Below are 23,769 nucleotides of genomic sequence, written 5' to 3'. Positions count from 1 at the left end.
AATCAATAATTGTAATTATTAGATAGAAATTTAATTTTTACGCAAGTTATTCTTTGATTTCAAGAATTTCGAATTACAAAAATAACAAAAAATTTCATGATTCAAAACAATTTGAATTTTGAAGAATTTCAAAATTTCATAACTCATCCCTAATCCAAATAAAAAACAATATTCTCGAAAACTATATCCTAAAAATCTTATAAAAAAATCTTATAAAAAATCTTATAAAAAAAGTTGCATTATATATAATACATTTAAGAATGCCAAAAAAGCTATAAAAAAAATTTCAAAAAAATAAGAAATAAGAATTTATGTTTATTCTCTCTGTTAATAAAAAAATCTATAAACTAGAATAATCTTCCATCTTTTCATGAACTATTACAATTAAATTAAAAATTTTTTCTTACTTATTCCTAAGTTTTGTTTCTTCAGTCGATACTATATCAAATTATATATATTATAGTCGATAGCTTATCCTTTAAATGTTCTTCCACTCACCATTTGACAGGCACACGGTTGCAAACCGTGAATTGGGCATCTTTGTTGATTTGCTGATTGAGGAGTTGGCTGCAGAGCGAAGGAGGACGATCCTGACGACAAGCTATTGCTCCTCTGATATTGGGATTCGTAATAAGAAGGTGGTGGTCCTGTATGATGCTGGTGGCTCGGTTGTGTCGTATGATACATTTGATAGGATTCCAATTTCATCGTTTCTGCGAGGCTACCAGCTACAGTTATATTCAATGAAAAGAAGATATGTTAACTAACTGTCTTTTATTATTTTTTACTTATGTGTACATTTCATGCTAGGTCTTTAGAGCTTTGATTTGAAGCAACACTGGAAGTTTTAATAACCTTTTGATCGTTTGAAAATATTTTTCTAAGATTTAAACAAAATATAACTACTTTTAGAAATATAACTACTTTTAGAAAATAGAAATTCGTATTTTGATTTTTGATAAAATTATGGATGAACATTCATAAAATTATATATTTGTTAAATACATTTATTTTTCTTTTTATAAGAATTTATGTCATAATTTCTTACTTATATTTTTTTATTTTATTCTGAAAAATTATATAATTGAGAAATTATCATAAAATAATTATTCAAACAAAAATTAAATTTTTCGAATTCGAAAGTAGTTACATAATTTAAATACTTTATAACTAAAAAAAATAAATATCAGATTTTATAAATAGTAATTGAATTTCCTTATAAAAAATTCTTTTGTTGAATTTTACTTATTGTTAAGTTTATATTATATTTGATTACTTATTAATAATTTCACTATATTTTTTTAATATTAATGTATAGTAGATACTTACTTAAGGTAAATACTTAAGTTAAATAGTAACAAAATTTTAAAAAAAATCTAAATGATACAATAAAATTGATAATTTTAAGCAATCTAAACTTGAAGCAATTGAATTTGAAACTTTTATATAATAATAAAAAAAGCATAATTTACTAGAATTATAACTGAAGTACGGAATTGATTTGAAATTATTTCTAAGAGCTTAGCCGTTCGCTTCGTGTAGCAAACTTTTGAAATTTTAGAATCAGTCATGCGCATATATTAAGAATGCGACAAAATAGAAAAGTAAAAAAAGAAAAAAAAATGTTACAAAATAAACAATAAACGCTGACGAAAGAAAAAAAAAGACATACATGGAATCATAGTGCGTACCTAATTGTTCTGGACTATATGAGAGTGTGTATGTTGGTGTCCATTCCGGTTTCCTAGGAATCGCCGTGATTGGACTTAATCGACCACAGGATGAGGCATTGCTCGAAGCTCGAGGACTCGAATAAAAATTGGTTCAAATGTATTTTAAATGTGCAGATATTTAAATACAAACTATGTATACGAAAGAGATAATGATAAAAGAGAAAAATAGTGGTTATAAATTATAGGAAAAATCTGTACAAGTTATATACAAATATCAAAAATGTTAGTTCAAATGAAAAGTTTAAGTGGAATATTTCATAAAGGAAGTTATGAAAAAAATATTTTTAAAAAAATTAATACAAAATTTAGTATTTGAAAAAATACATTATGTAATATAAATCTTTCTTTATATGATTTATATGTACACGAATATACACTTTGTTGAATATAAAATTAAAAGAGATTATAGACATTACACAATTAGAATCAAGTTCTGAGAGCTGATTATAATCAGTGTTGTACAACTAATTAAATGAAATGCTATAATTGTATTCACAGATCACTGTATGGATATTGTTTGAAAATGAATTAGAAATAAAAGATTAAAATAATTTTTCTGTATATATATATAGAAGTCACATAAAAGTAATCTTTACTTTTTTAAAATCATATAATTTTTAATATGCTGATAGATGTTGTTAGTCATTTTCTAAAAAAAGCATTAAACTATTTATATCAAAAAATTATTAGTTTACAAGATATAAAAAGTAAAGCTAAATTATACGTTTTTTAATATAAATATAATATAAATAAGTAATAAATAAATCTTAAATTAAAAGTTCTAAAAATTTTTATATCAATATTATTATTAAAAATATTTCTTATAATTTTTTTTTGGTATTTTGAATTTTATTAATCATTATACCATTTCTAATTATTATTTTCTTAAATATTTAATATTTATCATTAATCTTTCATTTAATTTTAAAATTTCTAAGTTTTCTAACTTTATATTTACACTTTTCGATTTGTTAAATTTCTTTCATTAATCTTAGCGCTTGAAAGATTTTTATTTATATGTTGCAAATTATCATAAAATGTTATGCTTAAAGTAAAAAGAGATATACTGATATATTTTTAATTTCCTTGCACAATTTTTAAATGTTTTTATAATTATGTTATTTTTCTTTAATAGTTAAAACTAAATATTTTCAGTTATTATTATTTTCAGTTACTGTGTCATACGTATATGTTATATTATATTGAATATTGTATATATATATTGTTATTTTAAGACTGTACTGTTATTAGAATATTGAGAATTTGAATATGAGGCTTTACTATATTATATATTAATTTAAAATCTTTTAAACTTGATGTATGTAAAACAAAAAATATGGAAAGCAATATTCATTTATTTATTTATTATATATTATATTTATTATATATTATGTTATTTCTTCATCTTTCATATTAAGTTTTTTAAATTACAAATTAAATATTTTCTAACTAATGAAATTTTTTTATATAAATAAATTGCAAGAAATAATGAATTATATATCCATTAGTATATTAAAATAATTGTGTATGTCATCATCATATGATGATCTATCTACACTTTTATCAGAACTATTTATATTGTATAATACATTTCTTTTTATTAAATAACTTTTATAAAAATAAATTTCAATTCTTATGAAATATTCCACTTTTTTTAATTAAACATATTGTAGATTTTGAATCTATTGTCTTTTTATTTATGAAAAATTGTATAATCATAATAGATATAAAATAACAAAAATATGATTGAAAAGTTGAAATATAATATTTTAATTAACAATGCCATGAAGACATTTTAAAATAAAATAAATCTAATTGACAGAAGTGTATATATTTTTTATGATAAATTTATGATAAATCACTGTCGAGAAATATCTCAATATAATGATAAATAATTGTTAAATGATTACCGAATTTTTTGCATAAGTTATTTTTTTGTACAGATTTCTTCTATATCTATATATACATTCTATGATGTATATTCTACAAAACTATTATTAAATGCAAGTAGAAGCACGTCATGCGATTAGTATATAGTACAAAAGCGGTATATATATAAAATTTTTGCAAATAGCGCGTATCGAAGCTATTACTTTTACTACCTATTATAATAAAAGAAATATGCGTTTAATATCCGTAAATAATTTTATAAAAATTTATTAAACAATTTTATAATGAATAATTATGATTTTAAAGATCACAGAATGTATTTATCTCTATAATATTATATTATGCTATTACTATTCTAAATTTAAATATAAATATCTTATATATAATGGTATAATTAAAAGTGTATCTAGTAAAATGACATTAACCTTTCAAATGAATCAATTTTGATATGATTATATAAATATTAATTTGAAAATATAATTTAGAAATAATTTTTAATATGAGTTTTAATAATAATTAGATTAATTTTTAAATTTAATTTTTTTTATTTAATATTACAATATACGTTAGAAGAATTATTTAAGTTTAATTTAAATTATTTGCAAAATTAAAAATTAATTTATTTTCTTTTTTCACATTCATTAAAGTTTATTTTATTATTTTTAAATGAAGAAATATTATGAAAATGGATAATATTATAGATTTATCATTTTAAAATGAATACTAAAAAAAAAAAATATTCAAGTTGACCTAAATAATTATCGTTAAGTGATATAATTATATTGTTTCAAAGTAATTTGCATAATAATCAACTATAATATAATATTAAGGTTTGGTCAGAATATCGAAACCTTGAAACATTTCGAAATTTAAAATCTTTTTTTTTTTAAATTTAATAGGAAATATTTTTCTATTTTTATGATTTGAAGCTTTTGAAAGTCAAAAAAATTAAATTTTTCGAAAGAAATAAATAGTTATAAGTTAAATAAATAGAATTATTATAAGTTAAATAAATATTATATTATATTATAAGTTAAATAAATAGAATTATAATTAAAAGAATACTATTACTAATTGGCTAATTATGAACTTAAGTTTAAAAAATTTTAGAAATTAAATTTATTAAAAAATTTTAATTTTTAATAAAATGTATACTTTAAATAAAAAAATATTTAATTCCGAAAATTTTGAAAATTTTAAATTCAAATTTTCTGAAAAATTAGATTTACAAATAAATAAATAGTACGTATTTCATACGAATATATTTACTTTTAATAAATTTTTAATTGAATTGATTTTGAAGGAAATAGGTAGATAATTAAAAATAGAATGAATCGTGAAATAACAATTCCTTTTTTACTCAAAATGACTTCATGATATAATATCATAAAATTAATAAATACAGTTACAATACACAAGAAATGTTAATAAGAATTATAATCGTTTTAAAAATTGAACAATAAATAAAATATCTTATACGATAAAAAATTTACTTCGTTGAATACAATTCGTTTAATTCGAATAAGCAATTTTATTTTAAATTTTATAAATTGATTTTGCACAGTTATACATACATACATATCTTGAAACAATTTTAAAATATATTGTTAATCAAATATACAAATTTCGCTAAAAAAGAAAATTGTTTCATATATAAACCATTATATTTTGTTTAATTTGTTAAAAAAATAAGAAATTTTTATTTTTTAATTTTTTAAATAAATTCTTTATTTTCAATGAAATTTTATAAGCAATAAAATTATATATAATAGGTTATATATAGACCAATTTTTTTCTGACCAAATATTATTTTCAATATGTATTCAAATCAATGTATTCTTCGTTTTTTAAATATAATTTTAGTGCAAGATATAACAAAATTTTAACATTAAATTAAAAATTAAAAATATTAATAATAATTTAAAAATATTAAATAATAATATAATTAGATAAATTAAATATAAAATTTAATAATTTCATTCAAATTTTATTACTGTAAAAAAAATTTCCAATGCAAAATATAAAGATATATTGAAACTTCAAGAGTTGATTTTATCTCTTAAGAAAATTTTTAATTGACAAAAACGTTGTTCCATATATAATCTATTATGTTCTACATAAACTTTCATTCAAATAAAAATTTCAGATTAAGTTTAAAGTTTTTCTTTAAAATATTCAAATATTTTTTAAGATATTATACTTTAAAATAATATTGGTAAAATTTAAATATATAAAATTTTCATATTCTCTTTGATTATCAGTCTTTTAATAATATATATTAATCATTTAAATTATAAATACAATTTTAAGTTAATAATTTGTGAAATGTTTATATAATTATTTTTCATCTGTGTGTGTGTGTGTGTGTGTGTGTGTGTGTGTGTGTGTGTGTATATGTATATATATATTAAACTCAAATCCAAATTCATAATAACAAATCTTAAACGGAATGATTTTCTAAATTCATATTATCATATTCAATTGAAAGGTTAACAAATTACTTGGCTAGGAAAAATATAATGATTAAAATTTCTATAAGATCACTACTATTTTTAACAAAAATGTTAATTATTTTGAGAATATAAATTAACAAATAAATAAAGAACAATAAAAAAAAGAAAAATAAGACAACAATATTCAGAAATTAAGAAATTTCCATAAAAATGGCCTCTCTCTCTCTTTCTCTCTCTCTCTATTAAATTTATTTACTTATTAAAAAAAAAACTATTAATAATATTAAAAAACTATTAATAATAATAATATTAATAAATTTATAATACTAATAATTAATATTTATACTATTATATTTAACAAAATATTTAATATATTAAAAATTAATTTTTGTAATAAAATTTTTAATAAATAAAATTATATGAATGTATATGAATTTGTTGAAAAAATTATATTATCATTTATTTATTGCTCATAATAGGATTCTCTATAAATTTTTCATTATGTTTAGATGAAAAAAACAAGACTTATTTCATAAGTTGCAAATTTTTTTTAAGTTTAAAATAAATAAACTCGAAATCTTGTATCTTTTTCATCTCTATAGTATTATATATTATAGTATTTTATTATTCTTATACAAATTTTGTTATATTTTTTTGATATATTTCTTTTAAATTATTATATTTAATAAATTTCTTTAGTTTTAAATATTAATTTTTTAATTAATTTATTATTCTGTATTTCTATTTTTTCATTAATTATATTATAAAATTGATGTAATATTTAATTCTTTTTTTTTAGAAAATATTTTATAGAAATTTCATCCATTATATTTATATTCATAATTTTTTAAATTTTCGTTTATCGTTATTTTTTTTTATTCAACATCAGATATTTAAGTAAAAAAAAGTCAGTTATCAAGATTTTCGATACAAATTTAAAAACAATATTATAATTATTAATTACATAATAATCCCTAGCCAAGTTTAAATTAAAACGCGTAAGACAAAAAAAGAGAAATTATTGATAAAATATGAAATACAATATAATGCAATCAAGTACAAACTTACCGAAAATCAGGTGAAAGTTGAAATCCACTGCCAGACTGAAGCGGACTGTCTGGAAAGAGATCCAACCCCTCATTCACACTGTTACTGGGGCTAGTTGTCGTGTCAGCTTGTAACCCACCGTTTTTTAGCGCCTCGATCTTCTTCCTTACCCTACCACGTCGTTTCTCAAATTTGCTCGTCTCCATGGTTATTGCTCTGTGAGTCATCGACAATACCGTGGCAAAACGTGCATCGTGACAACGACCAATTATTTCGCAAAACATATACGATTTACTTACCTTCTACGTGATTTCCCTGGTTTCGCATCACGATTGATCATCCACCAGGAACTTTTTCCGGTACCCTCGTTCTGCACTCGCATAAATCTGCTATGTAACGATAAGTTGTGCCTTATAGAGTTCTGCAAATAGAAAGAAGAATATTTCAATCAGAGAAAATTGTAAGATAATATGAATTATTATAACATCTTTTATTTTTTTAATGAAATTACAGTTAATGACACAAATAAAATATTAAAAATTAAAAGAAAAATTTATAAAGTTTATACACATGACAAAATTTTCTCAGATATTATCTATACTCTTATTTTCCATGTATTCTCTCAAAAGGTATACTTTCTTTAAATTTTAAAACATATCCAATATATTATAATCGATATACAATAGAAGTTTATATAGAGTTTACTAAATATAATTGATCAGATATTGTCATTTCGATTTTCATTAATTGTTATTATTCATAACAAACAATATTTCAGATGGAATTAAATGATTTCAGAAACATTATATTTTGATATTACTAATTTTTTTTAGAGATGATTACAGAATGATGATTATTAATATTTTTTTAAATAGAATTAATAATATATTTTTTATTGTAACATTTCATATAACTTGATACTATGTAGAAAATATTAACTTACTTATGTTCAATCATTGCTTTAAGAAATATTTTAACTTGAAATTTATAAAATTTACAATGAAAACAAAGAGAATATAATTAATAAAATATCACTTTGTACATTCCTTATTTTTTATACGCTACATTTTATAAATTCTAAGTTAAAATATCTCATAAATTAATTATTTTTGAATATATGTAGGTTAAGATTTTTTTGTAGGAAATATCAAATTATATTAATTGATGCAGTAAAAAAACATGAATGATCTTCCATCTAAAAAACTAGTAATATCAAATTATGTTCTTCTTGAAACATCATGAAACCTTATGCTTAATAACACTTATTACGTTTGTTTTTACATTTATAATATTTGATGCATTTTAGAGAAAATGTTTTATGAAATTTTATATGAACTATTATTAATTGGATGAAACATCATAATTGAGAGAATTAAGTGGACTCCTATTATATGAATAACCTGGTTATGTGAATATGCTTACCTCCAGCCAAGTTCATATAAATGGAGTTTGATTATAATTATTTCAATCGTACATATCAAAATATGAATCATGTTTGCTATACACTTGATTTCTTTAATAATTTCTTTTTATTATTCAGATAATATATTATTTTGGGTTACATAACAATATTCATTTAATTTGCATTGTAAAATAAATATAATTATTAACGCTTTTCTTTCAAATTATTAATTATATTTTATAATTACGTAACAAAGGATCAAACCTGTTGATATCGAATAAATGTTATTATTAATATTATTATTTATTTATCATTTTCTTGAAGTATCTTTAGCAATTCCATTTCATTTCAATCATTTTGACATGAACTAATTTTTTTAATTATTTTCGGATGATGTTGCATGTTTTTAAAATAATTGCTTTTTATCATATATATTTTATTTTCGATTGGATTAGAACTGTTTTAGATTAATGATAAACAAATATGGTATTATTTCTATTATATGGTATTCATTTATGAATGACAAAGTATAAACATTTTTCTGTTTTTATATCATTTTTACTTCTATAGTTAATGATATATACTTGTATCATTTTTTTCTTTTTATTTTGAATAATGAATAATTCATAATAGCTATATTTATTATGTATAGATATTATTTTTTTTGTTGAAATGTTGTTATTAATATTATCATATCTTTATTTTTGTCATTTAAAGATCATATTTTTTCTTATTATTATTGTAATGTATTTTACTGTTTTTTATTGTTATGTTGTTTTACTGTTACTTAATGTTTTGTACTGTGCTTATAACTATTATTTTAAATATTATTGTTTTTTATATATTCATATTTACATATTATATAAATATTTAAATATATATTGTTTATAATAATTGTTAATAATATTGTTTAATATATTTCGAAAAATACTTTTTATTGCAATGTTTATAATTGATGTGTATTGATATTATTGTTATTTTTTTGTTCCCAAATAATTTATTTTTATTTTTATTACTATATAATGTATATTTTTCCTTTTAATATTAGTGTAGCATTAAATAGATTTCAATTAAATAGATTTCTTTCTTATTGAAGAATGTATTATATGTATTCATATTAATTGATATTGTATAATCAATTGTTGGTGTATGATCATTGTTGCGGAATCATGGCCGTTGTATAATCTGTTCCGGTGAGTAATTCGCAATCTCCTGTAATATGATCTATTGTTTTATTATATTGATTACATTTTTTACACATATTTTAATTATTATGATTTCTTTCATTATATATACATTACATATGTATTTTCTATTATTTCTATTCTTTTTTATACTATGTATTATTATTATATTATTATTATTTATAATAATTTTATAATTAATTATTTTATAATTATAATTAATTATAATTAATATAATAATTTATATTTATAATAATAATAATAATATTCTTCTTAATTTAAAAAGAAATTGTAATTAAATTCATATTTTTGGCAAATTTTTTTTACGATAATATCACATATCATAGAAAATATCTTATAACACATATATAAATTTTATTTGTCTTCAATATGATAATCTATAATGTTTAAGAAATTTACAGATGTAATAAATAAAAGATAATAATAAATAAATAATAAATATAATAAATAAATAAGTAAAAGATATATCAAAGAATTGATCATTTTTCAAAATCTTTTACAGTAACTTTATAATTTCAATTTCGCGAAAAATTTACAAATTTACAAATTTATCTAATGATATCCCAATACCAAGATCCTTTTACTGTTTTATATTTGCGAAGCAACGCTACGACTGCTCGAACTCGATAAGCTAAATGTTTGCATTCTCAAAGTAGTTTTACGCTATGTACAAAATCGAGTCGAACAATGCGTCATGAGAGATCCGTGTTTTATGATCCCTAGACAGAGACGTTCGAAACGGAGTTTGTTCATTAGGCAAATTGAATCGATATAGTCGCCTGACCCTTCTTTCTCCTTCTAAAAATTTCGGAAAGGTTCTACCCTAATACGAAAGTAGCGTCGAGAAGCGATAACAATTTCCTTTCGTCTTCGTCCTATAGCAGTATCTCTGAAACGTATAGTATGTACACAGTATGCATGCACAAGCCAGAAGAGATAGCTTTTACGTAACGAGGAGGATAACACGATACCGCGGCACAATAAAAATTACTTTTACCAAATTGATGCTTCGTCGTACGCCTGAAATTCGCGACACAGTCGCGGATTGTTCGCCTGGAACTTTTCGAAATTACAAGGATACGCTCTTATTGGTATTGTACGCTCGAAATGCAGATTTTATTCCGTGCAATCGATATGATACTTTCGCGAAATTTCAGACATTAAGCGCGAACGAATCTTATTTGATCGTAAGTGTTTGAAAGGTTTTTAGATTACTTTTTGTAGAGGACAATGACAGAAATTGGGCCAAATTTAAAATTGAATGCCAGTATTTTTTTATAGGTTTTTTTTTAATTTTAAAATATATAATTATTCATCTGAAAAATAATGGAAAAATTATAAAAGATGGAAATAAATTTTTTATGTCCTATTAATCAGAAATGTATTTATATATATAATATATATATTATTCAAATATAGCAGTTTCTTAAAATGTATGCAAAAATATAATTTGTAAAAATTCTTCATTGAAGTTGGATTTAAAATTGGTCAATTTCTATTATTGCTTTTTCATTTTATAGGTAATTGGTCTTTTATTATAATTGGTCATAGAAATGAATATTTGTAGATTAAAATGAAAGATAAATATATGTCTTACTTACGATGATTTAAAATATAAAAAAGAAATACAATATGATAAATAATATTTAAATGATAATATTAATTACATATCATACGTATATTATATATTTTTTATTATATAGAAAAAGTTAATAAAATAAAGTATAAATTAAATATATTTAGATAAAAAAATTTTCAAAAAATCATGTTTCTATATATTGCGATTTATAAATATAGCGGAACATTAAGAAGTTGCTACAAAAATATTAAATTAATAAAAAAATAATATATTGAAATCATCAAAATAAAATAATAAATATGATAACTATTATTAAACTTCTTTCACAATTTTAATAATTATAAAACTTGAATATTGATGTTTATTACACAATATTATTACGCAATATAATTTAAATATAAAAATATATATTAACCATCATAACTTCACCAGATTATTAGAAGCGTTCCCAAACTAATGCATAATTAAAATCGTAGCAACATATAACAATCCCGATAAAATAGTATCGTGCAATCACTCGTGTTTTGATAATCTGTGCGTACGTTTGAGTGGATCTATTTGCAAATAAATCTACAAAATAGGTATAGTTCATTACTTTTATTATACCATAATGTTTCCTTCTTTTACTGTGGATTTTGTTCTTAAAACTTAACCTACCTCGTTTCTTAAACGTATAAGGAATATGTATAGAGAGAGAAAGCGAATAGAGGAAGTTAAAGTATTTATCGCAAAAGGGTGATTGCTTGTCACGAGTATCGATGAGGATACTTTTATCGATCGATTCACAATTCTTTTTACTTTTTCTTTCGATGATAGACTCGTCTCAGGGTTCACGATAGCGATCCAGCTATTCGAGTCGTTCGGTCGCAGGTTATACAGCGAGAGTTTACAGCCCTATCATTTCCCTGCCTTTATCGGCGTTACACTTTGAAGATGAAGACATTTTTGGCGCCGCTATTCTGATTTTTAAATCGACTTCGGTCATTCGCATCCTGAGAGGAGCAAAAAAAAAACGAATCAATCGGCCGACGAATTTATTTTCCGGCTTTACAACAAACTACTGCGACATGATCCGTTCCTTTTTATTGCAAAATATATTATCCGCGTTTATATTCTTTTTCTTTTTTTATTTTCTGTGATTTTTTCTTAATGTTATTTTTTCTTTTGATTTAATTTAAAAATTTAAATTCATTCAAATATGTATAATATGTAGAATGTTAATATATATGAGACACTTTTGAAAAATCGATTTTAAAGATTAAAACAAAAACATAAAAAAATATTAAACAAGGTTTATTTATTAATTAAAGCATTTATTATAAGCAATTGAAGCCTTAGACGAAACGAGATATAGATAAAGAGAGATAGCTCTCCATCACATTGTTATCATGCTCTGTTTCTTGCTTCATTTAACGCAAATTTAAATTACTTAATTTAATAAATAAACTTAATCCACATTTTTATATTATATTTTTTGTGTTTATTTTTATCTTTAGACTCTTTAAAAATGTTTTACGAATATTTTAATATTAATATTTTAATTTTAATTTTAATATTTAATTTAATTTAATTTTAATATTTTAATCATGTATATAAAAATTATTATAAATTATTTCGTTTTAGATTTCTGCTAAATTTTTCTATTGTTAATCTCTTTTCTATGAAAAATGATAAATAAAATTCGTTTTAAAATTTGTAAATTTCAATAATTCCATTTGAATTATTATTACATATATTATTATTAATATATAAAGTTTAATATGACTGAAAGAAAAACAATTGATTTAAAAATTTTAATTAAATGAAAGTTTGAAATAACATGAGCTTATGAAGAATCTTTATTGCTTACAATTATTGCTTAGATAGAATTTATTTTCTTAGATAATTATGTAAAATTAATTATATAATATAGATAATATGTTACTAAAAAATTTACTCAAAGAATTTTAATTTTATAATATATTATTTAAAAAATAGAATTGATAGTAAATGGAAATTGAAATTCTTTATATTCTACAATAATATTTTTCTAAAATTCTTTGAATTATTGTAAGTCTCTTTTTTCAATATAATCGAATCATAAAACATCTGTTGACTTATAGACGCAGCGTATGTTGCAATACGTATTTTTCATTTTTTGAGTCTTTGTATCGAATAATATTTCACAAATGTACACATCAAAAGGTACATATCGTGATAAAAAACGAGAATCGAAAATGGGAAAAGAATTGAACAAACTGGCGTAGTAACAAAAGGAAGAAATAAAAGGGACAAACGTTGTCGGGGCAAATTTTTTCTTTGATTAGTACAATGAACGAGAAGTGTAGTTAAAACAACTCGCGATATGACCGTTGTCAGACTTTATTCCAGTTATTGAAATACAGAAAACGTTTGCGCTTGCAACATTCATATAGGAATACTCATAAAAAGAACGAGATCTCGACGAATATCGGGGAAAAACGAAACTTAAATTTTATTGGTAAAATCGATCGGCAAACTTTCAACGTTAATGGTATCCACTCTGTTGAAAATATCGCAACGATAAACTATGGATTTCTGAAATAAAATATTTTTTTATAATATAACTTTTTTCATAATATATTTGATTATCTTCTTTCATTGATCATATTAGATAATTTATGCTAAAAATAAATTTCTATTAATTATTTGAAAAGAATTAATAATTAATAAAAAAATAGAAATATTTGTACAATTAATAATTGGACACGATAAATAAAAATTTTGTTATATTTTTATTTATATTTTTTTAACTTAAAAATTATTTTTAATTGTTGTAAAAATTAAATTATTTATAAATCATAAGAATGAAATATGTAGAAAAATTTGCTAAAATAAAAAATATATAAAGAATAATATCTACTATTCAAAACTATTAATTTTTTTTACTATTTTTTTGTACATTTATTGAAAATTTTCGAAAAAATATTTCATACAATATTAAATTTTTAATCTGATTTTACTTTTATTATTATCTCATTAGAATCATTGACCTCGCACCAGATAAAATATAAAATAAACGTGGCATGGAATGCTTTTTCGTATCACAGGAACTTGAGGATTAGTTAGTCTCCTTACGATTTTCGTGTCACACGCAACATTATCAATTCAGTACGATAGAACACGAACACTATTTTGTAGCATTAATAGTAGAAATTAAATGAAACTTATTTATAAGAAAATATAAATAAGATATAAATCAAAAGTTTAGAAGAAAGGATAAAAGAATACATATTTTTCAACTTGATCATTCTTATACATAAATTCATAATTTAAATAACTATGAAATATTTAAATTTATTATATTTTTCTAGTGTCTTCTAGTTTTATTGCTATTGTCTCGAGTAAATAAATTTTGATTAATATTTTTTTTTTAGTTAAAGAAAATTAAATAATAAACAAATAATCTTTTATTTAATGCAAAAGAATATCTTTATCTTTAATCTAAAAATTAGAAGAAAAATAGAAGAAGAAAAATATTATTTAGCAATTTTTTGAATTCGAAATGTTTTAAAAAATTTTATTATTTCAATCAAATTTTTATTTAATTAATCCAAGAGAACGAAGATTTAAATTTGCTATATATGTAAAAGAAACAGCATTTTTGCAGTTGTTTCATTAGAATACCGATATTGTTAAATAAATAAGTTTTTGATAAATTGTGAAAGATTCAGTTCCGAAGTTTTGAAGTTATTTAAAATAAATATATTTTTAATCATTCGATTCTACTAAAATTTGATGATCTTTTTTGTATTTTATCAAAAATAGAAAATGAAATGAAAACAAATAAAGAAAGAGAGCAGAATGAACAAAATTAACATGCTGATGAAAGAAACGAATGCAATGATAAAATTTTTCAATTTATAATTTTTTAAAATAAAGTTCTTATTATATTGTATTTTTAAATTTTTTCTAATTAAAATATGAATGAACACTATATAATTTGAATATTTATTAAAACAATTATACAGTTAAACAAATTATAACTTTCATTTTGATCTATGAAATAAATATAATCCAAATTATATGCGTTGTATTTTATTTTAAGAATTTCACAAATAACTGATAAAAATTTCATTTAAAAAAAAATAATGGTAATAATAGCAAAGAATTTTAATTTGCAGTTTTAATTGTATTAATATTATTAGTAAAATTCGAATTAAGCTATTATAACGCGAATGAATTTTATATATCAAAATATATATAAAAAATTTGTCTCTCTACTTTAAGCTTATCGTTATTCAATGCATATCATGAATCTTGTAAGAAAATGACGATTCGTTCTTTCGTTTTAACTTTACAAGAATTCATAAATTATATTACAAACAAAATTCTTATTGATCTTAAAATTTATCTCTTTAATTATTACAATTAACTTATAAATGACTACTTATAGACTACTATATGACTATATGACTACTACTATATAACTTATAAATATAAATTGAATGTACTATTTGATAATTCATGCAGAATTAATTATAATATTAAAATTTTTAAAAATAATAATGTAAATAAAAATTAAAAAATTAAAAAATTGTTTTACTAACAATATGCATGAGAAAATGTTTTTTTTATTTTTAATATTTAGATAAATAATAATATTCAAATCAGAATATAAAAATGTAAACTGGATACCATATTGAAAATTCATCTTTTATGTGTAGCATATTGCTTTTAGCAACTCAGTTAGATACAGCAAATTTCTTTTAAAGTTTTAATAAATGAAAATCTTTTCGTAGCTATTAATTATGTACTATGCATATCTACATATATTGATGAGCAAAAATATAAACTTGTTTAATGCTTGTCTTGTCTAAAAAATGGAATAATAATTTCAATCATAATATAAAAATAAAATAAAATTTAATATAAAAGTATAATTATAATTACAAACTGAATTTAAAAAATAAAATATAATATTTTATTTTTATTTATTAATGATATATAAAGTATTTTCAAAAATAATAAAAACTATGACAAAGTTTTTCAAAATTATGTTTATAAGTTGATATTTTAAATTAATATTTTATACATTTTCTCTTATTCTTTTCTGATTTTCATAATTTACGAGCCATATTTGTTATTAAATTATTATATATAATTATATATTATAATTATATAATTGTGATTTCTATATTGTATCTTTTCTGTTATGCATATGTTCATAACATATATGATGAATTCTCGAATCTATCTAGGCATTATATTATTCATGCTGTATATTATTCATCGAATAATTTTAATTACAAAACTAATTTTTTACTATTTTCACTATATATTTTAGATCCTTGTATTTACAAAAAATTATTTCATCTTCGCTATATCCGATGAAATTAACAACTACCAAAATTTTATAAAATATCATTTTATTTCTTCAATTTCTTATTTATTCAATTTTTACTAAAAGAATAACATATTTTAAAAAAAACTTCCATAATAAATCTTCGAATTTCATAGTTTATTTTATTTTGGATGTTCGAGATGTGGATGAGATCCACTATCAGAATTTTCCATCCAATTCAAATCAATTTATATTCTCATCGGACTATATCATATTCTTTCAATCATCTATCAACCCATTCTCTTTTTTTCTTTAACTTTTAGATTAATTGTTTTCAAAGAAGAACGAATAATCTATTCACTAGCCTTTTTTACTAATTTTTGAGCCACTGTTTTTGATACATTTTTGTACATTTCGCATTGAGCGAATATATCTCGAAATTTCGTATCTCTCTATTGAAAATAATTCGTGGTTCTTTGTCGAAATTGAAGCACAATCATGTTTTTCTTATCTTGGTCACTATTGTCTATTTCACGTCACATTTACTTGCAATTTCACGTAGCGATAATCCTTTATCATACAGAGAAATGCTCGTTTTCCTTTTTTCTTCGTTGAGTGGTTTCATATTGAATTTCGTGATTTAAATTTAAAAGACCGAGAAAATATAGTGGATTTTGCAAAACGTATTATTTTCTATCATCAACAGATAATTATTAATTATTTCTATTCCTTTATGAATATTCATTCGTTACATTTCTAATGAGATATGCAAAATTATAAACATTAAAAATAAATCAAACTATTATTTTTAAAAAAGTATTTTGTTAATATAAAGAAAAATAATTTATTTACTAAATTCAGCTTATAAAATATTTGAAATTATTAAATATTTACAATTTTCACACAATATATATATTATTATATATTATTCTTCTCACAATATACATATATATATATATATATATAATATTTAATAAGTTCAAATATTTTATAATTATAAGCTGAATTTAGTAAATAAATTATTTTTCTTTATATTAACAGAATACTTTTTTAAAAATAATAGTTTGATTATATATATAATATATAATAATAATAGTTTGATATATATATATATATATATATATATATATATATATATATATATATATATATTATTTTAAAGAATAATAATATTATAAAGACAGAATATATATAGATATAATTATAATATATTATAATATAATTCTTATATTATATAGATATAGTAAATTACACAGAATATAAGAAAGCTCCGTCTTTTTTTCGAGATTAGTATCGTGACATAAAATCCCATAAGACATCATGTCTATCTTCCACCTTGTCCATGTTTCTAGACACTACTATCAGAAACGCCCACAATCTCCAATGAAGACCAGACTGCCATCTAGCAGTCAAACACTTCGACAACCAAAGTAATCCGTTGGTGAAAACCCGATATTCTGACAGCGATATCGGTCGACTGACACGGTCAGTCCAAGCGAATGACATAATTTTACGGTGGACAGTCTTCTTGCATATCGCGATACTTTTCGAAGGCTAGGAGTGGCGCGGAACGAAAGGGACAGGATACATTGTAGGTCGTGCTCTCTATCGGGGAGTGGCTCGTTGATTCTCTTGGTGTCCAGAGTCGTAGTCCTATGACCGCCGATAAACTCGCCGACACTTTCGTCAAAAACCGTATAAAGTCTGCGGAAACGGCCCTCGTTGTCATGGCGAAAGGAACGAAGCTACGAAGACTCGCGTCACGGACAACCGAACCTGGTTATCTCACGACCGAATGGACTGTATAACGCGCAATTTATGGAGCATATACATACTTGTCCTGCCCTTCCTCCAATGGAATGTTCACTATCTTCCGCAGTCCGAGGACGATAAGGGAACTGGAAAATCCTCTCGCTCCTTCGTGACGAAAGTGCGAACCACCGTTTCGTTTAAGTACAACCGCTCCGTAATCGGGTTCCGGATTAATGACCATCATGAAACTACACGTGGAAATTAACCATTCCGGAACGATGTGACGTCAAGGTTGGGCTTTGAACATCGTTATTAGGTATTCGTTGTTCTAAGTTTTAGTCATTGAGAAATTTTAAGCTCAATTGATTGAATCATTTGAGATAATTTGATTGTTCGTTGTTTTTAATTTTTGATATAAAATAAAAAAATAAAGTTAGTTGAAGTATTGGTAAAATAATAATTCAATTAAATCAATTTTTACAAAATGTTCATTTGAAAAGTTTCAATGCAAATACATATATATCGAAAATAATTTTCGCAAAAAATATTAAATAGAAAAATTTCAAAATAGAAAAATTAGTTTCGAGGGAAATGTAACTATTTTTGTAATTCTGGTTTCAAGATTATTTGAAAATTTCTTTTTTTAAATGAAAATTTTATATTTTTATTCATTGATTCCTATTTTTCTTAAAAAAAGAAAAATTTTTTTGTATGAATTGTATGAATATTTTTTAAGTAGAGTTCATCTTAAAGAAAAAAAATTTATTAAAATTAAAATTAAATTTCTGAAAAAAATGGAAAATTAAATGATATGAAAACTTATTTAATATTTTAATAATTTTTTAAGCGATAAGAAAAGATCAATAAAAATTCCATTTTTCTATGCAACTCTTTTATGAATAATAAAATAATAATAATAATTTTATGTAATTTTCAACAAAATTAAAATTTTTCTTCTTAGAATGAAAATCTATATAAAACTGTAAAAAATTAATCTTCATATAAAAATATATTTCATTTAAAAAAAATAACCTTAAAAAAAATATTTATCAAATGAAAATAAACAGAAGAATTATATTTTTTTTTTTACCTTATGAAACTTATGTATTTAATACTTTCCCCAAAAATATTGTTTTTCAACATTTGAACATGAATAACAGAACTAATCATATTTTATTATATAAGATAAATTATAAATTGCAAAAATATTATCTGTTTTAAATGATTCAGTTAATATAATAGAAAATAATAATGAGAAACAAATCATAAATAAATTATAAATAAAAAAAAATTATATTAAATTGTATTAAAATTGATATGTATTAAAATATGTAAGAATCATTACACGTGATGTAACATTTATATTTTTAATAATATAATACTGATGAAAAAGAAGAACATCCATTTCTACTAAATTTTTAAAATTTTTAAAATACTGATTAAAATTGTTTATCGTATTATTTATCTAAATTTCATTTTTTAAACACGTATTTCATCTATTCGATGCAATTCGTCACAGAGAATTCGCAATGACAACGGTCAAGACAAGCAGCGATTTGAATAATAAACCACGATCGTTAGTCAAATCTGACACGAATGCTTTAATTTTTCATTCGCACGTGAGCATAAAGATGAGTGAGCTGCCGAGCCCGTCCACGATCGATAGGTACACTGTCATCGAATTCATTTTTAAATCATGTTCACTCACAGGCTTCTATCATTTCTGAAGTTTCTTGCATGCACGCTTCATTTCTGTATCAATATGTGTGTTGATTATGTAACACTATTAATCGGTCACACAATAATTAAACACTAAAATTACAAATTTTTTTTTTATTTTCAAATATTTTAAAATATACATGAATAAAATTTAAAAATAAATTCGAATGAATTAAATTATTATTTTATTTATTAAATTATATTTATTTATTAATTATATATTTATAATTATTTATAATTATATTTATTTATTAAATTAAATTATTTAAATTATTTTTCCTGATTTTGAGATAAACAGAAGGAAAAACATGTCAAATAAATAGTATAAAAGATGCATAAAATGATATAATATAGTGATAACAATAAAAATTCAGTCAAATTGCGGTAAATGCGGATGAAAGAAAACAGAGGTTTATTAATGCGGAGGATGTGGCTTTTGTCTTGTCAGTACACCATCTTTCTAGAACTCCTCTTTATGGGAAGGAAGTAGATAGTAAAGTTGCGGTTTGCGGACATTCAAAAACCGCACATTCCACATATATCACGGTTGTGGTGCTAAACATGTTTCAAGAAAAAAAAATAAGATTGTTTTATCATTCAAAACGAAAAAAATAGTTTTAATGTAATATCATTTGTCTAAATGATACTTTAATGTAAAAAATAAATTTTTAGAATAAAAATATACTTACACTTAATTTTTGTAAATTCATTAAAATATAATTTTGTGCTTAATATACACATGTACGCATATATAATATTACAATTTAACAGTAACTATATAATCATACTTTACTTAAGATTGTTATTTAATAATTAAATTATTTATAAACAATATAACCAATGTAAATATAATTTATATTTAAATCATATAATTAAAGGAATTTGATACCAAATTAACTAAATTTTGTAAAATTTTTCATATGAATTTCATATCTATTATATATATTCAATTTCATTCAATTTTTACAAATTACAGAAATTGAAATCTATTTCTATTGAGGCTTTTTTTTCAAAAGTTGAAATTTCTTATCAATCTTCTACAATGATTTTGATTTTAACAATGTTATAACATATTATATATCATATAATACATACGATTGTAGTTTTTAATATTGTGTCGCTGATTTATATTCTAAAGTAATTATGTAGATAGCGATAGACAAGCAATCGACCAAGATTGTCAACAAGACCATCACAGCAATCTACACGAACGTCTTGGTATACATTAAATTCAATTCCATTGACGAGGTTAATTTCGTAAAAAGCATTTGTCGGATGATAGATAAAGGATCGATCACATAGCCGCTTAATATCTACATATTTGTATTCTATCTATTTAGAGTCGCACAATAGCCAAAATGCTTGATGTATGACAATAGTTTCTTTTCATATAAATCATGAATGTATATTTAAGAGATTTCTTATATTTCATATATGGATTTTTATCAATTTCATTATATATATATATAGAGATTTAGTTAAATAATAGACTTTTTCACTTTCAAAATTGACAAATATTATAGTCATAATGTATTAATTATAATGATTAATATCATTTATAATAACTATCTTTTGAAAAAAATATTAATTAAGAATTACAATTATTATTTTTAAACTATTAGAATTATAATTAGAAATTGTAATTACTTTTGAATGATCAATTTTTCTTTTGATAGTTTTACAATTACATTTCGGTGTTCATTTATAGTGAAATCAAAGATTCTTACTAGCACACCATATAATAATGGATACAATACTCGATTGCTTGATGGACAAAAATTTCTTTGTATACAAATAATTTTTAAATATAGATTTTTCTTTATTTTGGTGCATTTTATAATATCTATTTATATAACGGATTTTTTTGTAAAAATTCTCAATAAGATTTTGGTCATATATTAAAATTTTCTCAATATATTAATTTAAATAAGTAAAAATTGCAGATATGTAATAAACGCATAATATTTTTGAATTTATCAATTTCAAATTCAAATTCAAAGATTCAAGAAATGTTGACTTCTAAACTAATAAATAAAATAATAAATAAAGTGATAAAACGAATAATTATTAAGGAAATAATTTAAGTTTTTTCCTCTTTTATCTATATTATATTGGAAATAAAAATATATTTTATTTTTCAATTAAATATTTTGTTTGCAAAATATCTTATATAGTAGCATTGCACCAATTGAACTAATAATTAGATTTTTTTTATAAGATCTGAAATAAATTTAATAATATTTCTGTTAATTATTTTATTTTATTTTTTTTATTCTTTGCTTTCAATTATTAAAATAAAGAACAATGAAAACATGTGACGAAATAATAGATATATAATGTCACTCAATCACTTGCTTCTTCATTGATAGATATATTGTTTTCTTGTCTTCGGGCTAGAGATTATTATATTTAATTAAATTAAAAATGTAATTATCAATAATTACATTTTCATTTTTATAAAATAATTAAAAAAAAATAAATCTATATTGTTTTTTTTGTTTTTATAATTTTATAATTTTAAAAATTATTATCTTAAATGAAATGCGAATACATTTTACTTTTTATTTTGAAATTCTAAATTCATATTTCGAGTTTGGTCTTATATTGATATAAAAATTAACAAAAACACTATTTATTTTTAAGTACATGCATTAATTATAATTTATTTAATACAATTACAAAACTAGTGTAAAAGTAGAATATTAAATTAAAGTATAAAAATCTTCTATAACTTTGTTACATTTTCTCCAGATTTATTTAAATGAAAAATAAATTAAATCTTCTATACTTTTTGATCTCATTTTATTGTTCAATATTATTTAAATCAGTGTTTTTAGCTATCTTCTCTATACAATCGACAAGTCGCCAATAAATATAATTTGTAGATTAATAATAATCATAATTTGATCTATATTATTATAACATATAATATTGAATATTTCCAAAATAAACTAAATAGAAAGAATATTTCTTTTAAAGTTCTTCTGAAGTTGTAATCTTTTAAAAAAATATTTTTATTGTTTCTTATACTATATTTTTCTTCTGAAGTTGTAATCTTTCAAAAAGATATTTTTATTATTTCTTATATACTATATTTTTATTTTATTTATTTATTTTGATTCAAATAAAACTTCATTTATCTGCATCTTCTTTAATATATAACAAATTAATATAAATATATAAAACGAAATTTTTAGTTTCAGATATACAAACTCAGATAAATCTATTATTTTTTTTTAAATCATTGAAATATTTTGTATTCAATTTATCGAAGAACAAATTTATATTTAACTCTAATACATAAAATGTTTAATTATTTATAATTATAAAAATTATAATAAAAAATAAAAAAATTAATAATTGATTTTCATCTTTAAGTTCACAAGTTGTTTTAAATAATAAAATGATTAATCATTGTGAATATATAATTCGAATATAGAAAAAGAATTAAAAAAAATTAAAAGAGTTAAAAGAAATAAAATAATCAATTATAAATGATAAAAATAATCTCATTTTTCCGAATCCTTTTATTATTCGAATTAATAAAAAGAAATAAATATGAATTTTAATGGATTCTTATTAATTCAACATCGAGAAACAAGATTATTCAAATTGCTTTATTTCTCTTATAGTTTCTACTATAATTTTTGATATATTTTAAAATAATAAATTAAAAAATTGTGATAT

General features: G+C 21.1%; 1 protein-coding gene across 3 annotated transcripts in view; it reads right to left on the bottom strand.

Annotated features, from left to right (window-relative positions):
• LOC727091 (forkhead box protein O) overlaps window positions 1–23,769 on the bottom strand; it is a 220,784-nt gene that overhangs the window by 5,770 nt on the left and 191,245 nt on the right. For all 3 annotated transcript variants that reach the window (XM_016913181.2, XM_016913180.1, XM_026442001.1), the window contains 4 exons: window positions 7,423–7,544; window positions 7,145–7,339; window positions 1,692–1,807; window positions 499–728 (listed from right to left, as the gene is read on the bottom strand). In XM_016913181.2, coding sequence (XP_016768670.1) covers window positions 499–728; window positions 1,692–1,807; window positions 7,145–7,339; window positions 7,423–7,544 — 663 coding nt within the window. The remainder of the gene's footprint in view (window positions 1–498; window positions 729–1,691; window positions 1,808–7,144; window positions 7,340–7,422; window positions 7,545–23,769) is intronic.

This window comes from Apis mellifera, linkage group LG7 (assembly GCF_003254395.2).
Source record: "Apis mellifera strain DH4 linkage group LG7, Amel_HAv3.1, whole genome shotgun sequence".
NCBI classification, from domain to species: Eukaryota; Metazoa; Arthropoda; class Insecta; order Hymenoptera; family Apidae; genus Apis; species Apis mellifera.
This window is presented reverse-complemented; position numbering and strand designations above follow the sequence as displayed.